This window comes from Galeopterus variegatus, unplaced genomic scaffold, assembly GCF_000696425.1.
Source record: "Galeopterus variegatus unplaced genomic scaffold, G_variegatus-3.0.2 Scaffold9, whole genome shotgun sequence".
NCBI lineage: Eukaryota > Metazoa > Chordata > Mammalia > Dermoptera > Cynocephalidae > Galeopterus > Galeopterus variegatus.
The window spans coordinates 1,393,598-1,402,868 of NW_007726120.1; the positions used below are offsets into that span (position 1 = coordinate 1,393,598).

A 9,271-nucleotide genomic window follows, 5' to 3' on the forward strand; every position below is an offset into this window, starting at 1 on the left:
TATTGTTTCCCTTCCCATAATCATTTTGCACTGAGTTAGTTTTTCTCAGGCACTTGGTGACACCAAAAGTTTCATCTCATTGCAGTTTACAGTGGAATTCATCCACAACATGATATGGCAAAAATAAATAAATAAAGGTTGAACACTGATTTTCCTTGGGTCCCCTTGTATTTGAGTCAGAGCAGTCTGAGAATCACTCCACTGATTCTGACAGTAAGGTGTCCTGTACCTCAGATGTCGTTAGATGGACAAGATGTTGTATTGTTTTCTATTAAGCCTTGGGAATTGTCTACTCATATTTATCAATGGGTATAAATTTGCGAAATTAAGATGTTTGATTTCTATCTGTCTAGAAAACATTATAGTGCTTTTATTTGTAGAGTCTGGACAAGTTTACACAGTGGCTCAACAACTAAGTCCCATCTTAAGTGTTATCATTGGAACAAAGCAGGCGCGTGCACACACACACACAGAGGCTTTGACCTTGATATCCTTACAATACAATGTAGGTGAATGCATACACATATAGGATAAATATAACATAAGATAAAGATCATTAAGTCAAATCATGAGTTAAGGCATTAATGATCATCTATAAGGTGGCAAAGACAGATGGTAAAGAGAAGAATCTCTTTGAAGAACAATTGTTTATTTACTTTTAGTTCTTTGCTTATGGACCAAGACAGGGAGTAATCTCATACAAATCCAATCATCTCAATAGTTTGCAGGTCAATGAATGCATCATGCTCTGTCCCATCTCAAGCCTTTGAGACCACTGTTGAAAATCTAGCTGAGAACCCCTAGAGATTCTTGAACAGGAGTGAAAACAGCATATAGCTCTGTGTGAAGGATGTTTAGATTTTTAATTTAATTTTTATTTTGAAATGAAATTGTTTGTTGTAATTTAAGTATGTAGGAATAAGAGATGTGGATTTTATTTCTAAGGGCACTTATATTTGGAGTAAACTAAATCTGTAAGTTCATTCGAGATATAGTTGTTCATTTGTGGGTGCCAATTGTTTTTATTCATGTTGCCCTAAAAATGTTGATGTTTTTAAATGTTTGCTAGAATCTTATTTCATGTTGACTTTTTTTTTTCATGTTGAGTTCATGTATTATCTAATAACAACCATTATTTTTTAAAAAAATCAAGCCAGGCTAATTTAAAGTAAAGATTTTGTTGTTGAAATGTTACCAATTGCACAAGGAAGCATAAACACCAATTACACAAGGAACACAGAGATGAAGTAAGAAGGAAGTATTAAAAAAATAAAGTGAATCATGTTAACCAAGTTGTAGGTGTTCTACATGGAGTCAGAAGTTTGGTGAGGTTCTCATAGGCAAGCCAAGAACTAATGAAAACAAATCTAAATGTCACAGAGCGACAAGATGGGAAAAGGAACACTTCCTGTTTGTCAGTGCAGCTTTTCTATCACCAAGGATTGAATGTACTTTAGGCAATTATACACTTGAATTCCTTAGAAAATCATATCTTTACAGATAGAAATATGCAGCTTGTTAGTAAATAAGAATTAACAAAAATGATAACCACAACCAATCAAAGAACATCCTAGCAGTGGACAGTACAGTTTAACCCATATGTATCTAAAGAAATCCCAAGGAAGGAAATAAATAGCAGATTACAGCAAGAGCAAACCCAGTAAAGGGGAATGTCCGTCTTTGTAGTATCACAGACGTAAGCTCTGAAATATTCAGAAATATAATTAAGCAGCTTTTGAAACTGCATTTCAGGGATCCTTTGTAATAAATTTTAATATGCACTTGCTACTGTGTTGTTTTCTCTGTGACAGTTTATCTACTTGAGGGCAAAGTCCAATTGTCTATTGGTTCTTTAATACATTCAGAGTTGTCCACTTTGAGGATTTTGTCCAATAACAAATATTCTTATCTAAATGTTTGACTTTTTTATGAAGAGAAGAGAATGATATCTGATGTCACCAGAGCATTTTAACTGTGTAATAGATGAACTGTTAAGATCATTAACCATGGCTGCAGTTATAATTAATGAAGTTTAAGAAGCAATAAGTTTAAAAGTTAAAGAATTAAAGTAGCTTCTGTATTTAGAACTTCCCTGATTTATCTCTTGGAATTTCTGCACTTATTCCGGTTTTGCTACTCATATTTGTAGCTCATATTCAGAGAGTACTTCTCTTTCTAAATGCTTTTTTATGAAGGAAACATATGTGGTGGTACAAGAATAATAAATGAAATACTGACTCAGGGCCCACTGATGGATGAGATTAATTTAGAAAAGAAATATAAATAGAAGCAGAACAGTTATGGGTGTAGGAGACATGGTTGTCCACATGAGCCGTTTTGCAGACAGTACTGTTTCAGGCACAGGTTCACATCAACTCCTTTGAGGGCTGCACTGATTGTTCCACTGGATGATGGTGAGAGCTTGCCAGCACTGCCCTCTGCTCCTTGTCTTCCTGAGAGCATGCTGACCTGACTGATTACTTCATATCAAGCCCTCATTCTTGGAATGTTCTGTAGGATAATCATGTTTGTGATCCCAATAGCATGGTGCAGCACAATGTTATTTTCTGGTGCATCGTTTTGCTGGAGCCCAGATGACAGGGCTGTTATTTCAAGGACAACATGTTTGCTGAGTTAGGTGGTGATAGCTTCCACTATGATGCCATCACCTCTGAACAAGGACACATTTCTTCCAACATCAGAGCTGCTCATCATGAGCTGAGTCTAAGGATAGCTTTCACTGATGGGCATCTGCAACCTCTAGTCCTTTTCATATCACACTGACTAAAAGCTCTAACAACTGCAGTTCCTAACATCAGGAGGCTAAGAGACCCAATTAACAGTCTTCTGTTACCAGTACATTTAAAAGCCTATCATTTTGATGACTTTGTTTTCCTTCCTGTGACCTCTCCTAAAGGGAAAAATAAAAGGAAATGATTTAACTCTTAAACACTTATTGGTTATGGGGACAAGATGATATACAATAGTTCATTCTCACCTGTGTCCAAGTAGGGATTTTGAGCCCCTGCCCATGTTACGTCTCTAATTTGCTACTTTGTGTTTCTAGATGACTAAGAATGGCACAGTAGAATCTGAAGAAGCCAGCACTCTTACAGTGGATGACATTTCTGATGATGACATTGATTTAGACAACACAGAGGTGGACGAGTACTTCTTCCTCCAACCCCTGCCAACAAAAAAACGGAGAGCACTGCTGCGAGCCTCTGGAGTGAAGAAGATTGATGTAGAAGAAAAGCACGAGCTGCGAGCCATCCGCCTCTCGCGAGAGGACTGTGGCTGTGACTGCCGAGTGTTCTGTGATCCAGAAACATGTACCTGCAGCCTGGCAGGCATTAAGTGTCAGGTAAGGATTTGGATTTCAGGGCATCCAAAGACAGGCATTATATGCCACCCCTCTAAAGAGGCAGTCCTGTTACATATAATGAAGTGTCCCACGTGTAGAAGAAACCTTTGTGGCAAGGCGAGACACGTAATTCACTAATTCGAGGAAATTCATGGGTATACTTAAAATGCTTATACATAGGGGAAGGGGATAGGGAGAGGGTGGTCAGTGGATACAGAATTACAGCTAGATAGGATGAATAAGATCTAGCATTCTGTAGCACTGTAGGGAGAATAGTTATTTATTGGATAATTTCAATAATTAGTAGTGAAAATTTTGAATCTTCCCAACAAAAAGAAATAATGAATGTTTGAGGTGATGAATATGCTAATTACCCTGATTCGATCATTGCACATTGTACACATGTACACAGATATCACAGTGTACCCCATAAATATATGTAATAATTATGTCAATTAAGAAAAAATAAATTTAATAAAACTGGGGGAAAAAAACGATATAATGTGAAACCCAAGCTGCAGCTGAGTTAATTAAAATTATTTTCCTCTTGGATTCACTTATTATACCAGCTTATTTCGCCTTTTTACAAATATCCAGGGAGATCATGACATCCCTAACATTTGAGTTTGTGTTTTCCGACCATCCATGGAGTATAAAATGATGATTGATTAGAGGTGGTGTGGACTAGTGGAGAAGTTACTAGGCTGGGACTTCAGCAAACAAAGTTGTACTCCTGTCTTTGCTGTTTGCTAGCTGTGTGAAATTGGCAAGTCAGGTAAACCCTCTGGGCTCAGCTTCTTCACCTCTAACATGAAGAGACTGGACTAGGTGAAGGATTGGTAAACTATAAACTCACAGACCAAATCCAACCTGCTCCGTGTTTTTGTAAATAAAGTTTTATTGGATCATAACCATTTTTTTATTATTATTATTTATGTATTATCTATGACTCTTTTCATGCTTCCACAGCAGAATTGAGTAGTTGCCGTAGAGACTGTATGGCCCACAAAGCCTAAAATATTTGTTCTTTGCCCTTTGCATAAAAGAGTTTACCAACTGCTGGTGATTGGTAACCAGATGGTTCTCTGGTCCCCATTATCTATAATGTCATTGGTGTTCTATGATTAGTTAGGTAAACTTGGCTTTCTCAACGAGGGGAGCCACTCAGGCAGGCAGAAGAGGAGTTCCTATCAGCTGAACAGTTGCTCAAGATGGATTCACAGAAAAGAGCTTCGTGAGTAAGAAAACAGCTACAGATTCTGGCTCTGACACCTGCTGCTAATTTTAATTGGGAAAAGGATAACTGTATCAGAGTCTGCCTTCTGATTTCCTGTGTTAGGATAAGGTAAAAGCAGAACAAGTGGCATACAGGTTACTTGATGGAGTCTGAGACATTGGCAAGTATCTCAGGCATACCCTTTGGATTGCCCAGAATTTCACTTGTCACCTGAGTGAAGAAGTCAATCCAATAACATTTGTTGAATCCAGTCACTACCTCCAGAGCCTAACCACTTGAATCATTGTGGGGTACTGATGAGCATACATTTCCTTCCCTTGAGAAGCTTATAGTTCAATGGAGTGGGAAGGGATGGGGAAAACCAGGACCTAAACACAGCCACAGTCATGAATGTGCACATCCATCACAGCCCTGCAGTGCACACATGCACCCATGCACCAAGGATCCGAACAAATGAGAAGGTAAACCAATGAGAGCACATTAGGAGGGTTCATGAGTAAGTGGTGTCGATCTGGACCCCTTGGGTAGAGAGGTTCATCCTATAATAAGCAAAGGGAAAAGCACATAGCTAACATGGGGAGCATCATATAAGTTAGATTGAAAACAGCAGGTGTGGATGCGTGCAACAGGTTTGCCCATTTAAAATGAGCATGTGAGCTGGGATGCAGCAGAAGTAAAAGGAGTTTGGGGATAGGATGGAAACATGGAAAACAGGGAAGGAAAATTAAAGGGATGGAGAGGGAGGGAAAGGGGAAGAATGGAGAAAGATTTAAAGACAGCACTGGAAGGGGTCAGTGAGCTAAAAATACATGCTTATACTCATAACCCATTTTTATTTTGAATATAAAAGTTTCAAAATTAGTGACTCATGTTTTAAGCCTTCACTTCCTCTTTTTACTTCTGTTTGCAGTTTGGTTGTCATTTGCTCTGGCATAAGTAGAATTAAGTGGATTACTTAATTCAAAGGAGTTGCTGAAAGGTACTGGATTTTTATGTGGTTTGTAATAGTTCCATGTTGCTAATCTGTGTTCTTCCTTCCAAGGTGGATCGTATGTCTTTCCCGTGTGGCTGCACTAAAGAAGGATGTAGCAACACAGCAGGTAGAATTGAATTTAATCCTATCCGTGTCCGGACTCACTTTTTGCACACGATAATGAAACTTGAACTGGAGAAAAACCGAGAGCAGCAAATCCCCACGCTGAACGGCTGCCACAGTGAGATAACTGCTCACAGTAGTTCCATGGGCCCTGTCGCTCACTCCGTAGAGTATTCTATTGCAGACAACTTCGAGATTGAAACTGAACCGCAGGCTGCAGTGCTGCACCTGCAGTCTGCTGAGGAATTAGATTGCCAAGGAGAGGAGGAGGAAGAGGAGGAGGATGGGAGCAGCTTTTGCAGCGGAGTCACCGATTCTAGCACGCAAAGCTTGGCACCTAGTGAGTCAGACGAGGAGGAGGAGGAGGAAGAGGAGGAAGAAGAGGAGGAGGAGGACGAGGATGACAAAGGAGATAGCTTCGTGGAAGGTTTGGGCACCCATGCCGAAGTTGTCCCTCTTCCTTCGGTCCTTTGTTATTCTGATGGCACCGCTATTCATGAAAGCCATGCAAAAAATGCTTCTTTTTATGCCAACTCTTCAACTCTATATTACCAAATAGATAGCCACATTCCAGGAACTGCTAACCAGATCTCTGAGAACTATGCTGAAAGAGATACTGTCAAAAACGGTACCCTTTCGCTGGTGCCTTACACCATGACCCCAGAGCAATTTGTTGACTATGCCCGACAAGCAGAAGAGGCCTACGGTGCCTCCCACTACCCAACTGCCAACCCCTCTGTAATCGTTTGCTGCTCCTCTTCTGAAAATGACAGCGCTGTGCCCTGCAATAGCTTATATCCCGAACACAGGTCCACTCATCCTCAAGTGGAATTTCACTCATACTTGAAAGGCCCCTCCCAGGAAGGGTTTGTCTCTGCATTGAATGGTGACAGTCACATTTCAGAACATCCTGCTGAGAATTCTCTGAGCCTTGCAGAAAAGAGCAGATTGCACGAAGAGTGCATCACATCACCCGTGGTCGAGACCGTCCCTGTCTAGCAGATTAAATTATCCTAGGACCAAGTCTTCTCCTAGGGAAGGCACTGTATTTAACTGGGTTTCCTGGGCTCATCGTTGTTTAAACTGCAGACTGAGAAAACCTGGACTGTGGTTAATCTCCCACACTGCATTTTGTTTTCTCCTTTCTAGCTACGTGACTGTGGCATTGCACAAATATAGTCTCGATAGGGATTTTAAAAAATTTCAGACTGTTTTGATAGAAAATGCTAAATTTTAAAAATTCATGTCTCACAGTTGCCTATCTGTCAAACTGTGTGAAATCTGCCAACCTGTGTAAATCAGAGCTCCAAGTTTTGGATTATCGGGCCTGTGCAAGATTATTAACTAAGATTGGGAAATAGTAAGGTTTAGAGTCCTAATTTTCGATATCTGAAGATGATGGGGACTTTTTAATGTAAAAGTAATTACTGTAAGAAAAAGATTTAATTGTTCCATGTGTATTTTATTTATGGTAGTTTAGAAACCATGTTTTGATGAAAATGAACAGTAGCATGTTCATTCAAGCTGAAGATACATAGCTAGTACCACAGAGCATGCCCACATGGATTGCAACTGGAATCCATTCACATTTTTATGATCGTGACTGATCAGATTTGCAAATACTTTCTTAAGGGTGAAATAGGCCTATTTTTGCTATTTTGGACAAATAAATGAGTCTATATGTGCAGGTCCTTACACACTTTTCTCTGAAGTTAAGAGTTAGGACAATCCTTTGGTGAGGGTCTAGTTTACTGCCCTCCCTCAGTTGACTCCAGAGATGGAGGTAGAAGGAATTGCCTTTCTTTTTTAAACAGCATCATCTTGGTTCTTAGCTTGGACAGCACCTTTAAACTCTACCCCCTACGTCAAAATGCACTTTAGTGCCCCTTCACGGTACCTCGTGTGGGGTGGGGACTGAGAACTCTTTGAGATAAAAAATTTAAAAAAATTTTTTTTTAAATATCTTTAACTATTATAAGGTTCATAGAAATAATATAGAGGAATCATCCAGTGATACTTATGAAGGAAAAATGACCTATTTTCCTTCGCCACTCTGAGGACCTAACTGGTAAATGCAGAGGAGGCTGAGGAAATATGGAAGAGACACAACGTCAACAACCAGCCTTTTCTACAGCGTGATCAATCTCTCTCTGCAAAATAAGTGTACAATGAGATTTCCACTTAGTGACTAGCTGATTGAAAGGGGGGCCCTACCCAAATACTCAACTAGGCCTTACTTTTCCGAAGTATTTTGATTTGTCTTGCCTGGGACAATTAGCAGAACAGTCCAGAATGCATTGCATACTTTCTAATTACCTCACGTTCTCTTATTAAAGGGAACAAATAGAAATAAAACATGCACTCCCCACCTTTAGATTACCTGCACTTGGTTCGTCGGAGGACTTCTAGGATCCTGTGTTCCTGTAAATTAATTTAGGTAACTAAATAGTGTGTTCTACCTTTTCTTTCAATGCAATATGACTATGCTAAATCTGTTTCACATTTTTGACCTTCTATTATATCATTTTACATGCTTTATGAGTATTTGAAATGTGGACATGCCTTGCTATTCAGTACCTGCATTACTACTTATTTTTCATGTCTTTTAGACTTGGGTGTTTAGAAATATGGATATAAATATATTGTAGATCTCAATTCCTTAAAAGTACTATTTTATTTCATTGAACTTAAAAATGCTTGATTTAGAGAAAGTCCTCCAGTGGAAAAGTTTCTACTAAAACTTGATTTGGGGAAAACATGTTTACTTGGCAGCTCTTCCACTGTGCAGTTGGTTCCTGCCCCTTCTCTACCCCACCACTGGGCCAAATTTATAACCATTAATATCAGCATTAAAGGCGCTTTAGGTTTGTCTTTATGTAAGTAGCAGTAATGAGAGCAGGGACGTTCTTTTAATATAATTAGCCCTTTTGCTCAAATCTCGGTAGTATAACCTGAGTTATCTGCAAAGTTACAGTTTAGTGCTTGATCTCCACATTTTTTTACCCTACTCCATACAATCTATAGAGCACAGGCCCAAAGAGAAAATGACAAGATTCTATTGTTCCTTCATTCAAGCACATGAAAGAATCATGTGTACTGTATTTGCTGAACCATTACAAGCTCTTGAAGTATCTACATGTGAAGCCCTCTGAGGCTGTTCCTGGAACACAGAGTGTGGGAGAGAGGGGAAGAGTCACCTCTGGCTGGAGCAGAGTTGAAGGGTACAATGACAGTCCAGTCTCTGAAAAGGTAGATATTTTAATTTTAGTTCAGCTTTATTTTCACAAGGTTTGAAGCCTACTTTTTTTATGTTTGGCTAGGTCTCTGCTTTGTAGTTTTTTTCCAAAAGGATGCTTAAAAAATAGAGTTTTTCACCTATCTGGCCAGTTGGTATAGAATGACACTGCCCTACCAAAAAAGATTAACCTTCCAACCGTGACAGCTTCCACTCCAAATTTTCATATACCTACTAAACCCCGAAACATCTCCCACAAACTACACACACAGGCTACCTATTGCAACACTCCCATATACCTAACACACATAGATACACACACATAAAATACATGCATAC

The 9,271-nt window shown here is 39.3% G+C and overlaps 1 protein-coding gene across 2 annotated transcripts in view; it reads left to right on the plus strand.

The window, feature by feature from the left end:
- The window catches only part of CSRNP3 (cysteine-serine-rich nuclear protein 3), a 140,133-nt gene extending 132,995 nt beyond the window's left edge, over nt 1-7,138 (plus strand). For both annotated transcript variants that reach the window (XM_008584738.1, XM_008584803.1), the window contains exons 4-5: nt 3,068-3,364; nt 5,644-7,138. In XM_008584738.1, the coding sequence (XP_008582960.1) occupies nt 3,068-3,364; nt 5,644-6,696 (1,350 nt within the window). In that variant the 3' untranslated portion in view covers nt 6,697-7,138. The remainder of the gene's footprint in view (nt 1-3,067; nt 3,365-5,643) is intronic.
- Nucleotides 7,139-9,271: the final 2,133 nt, after the last annotated feature.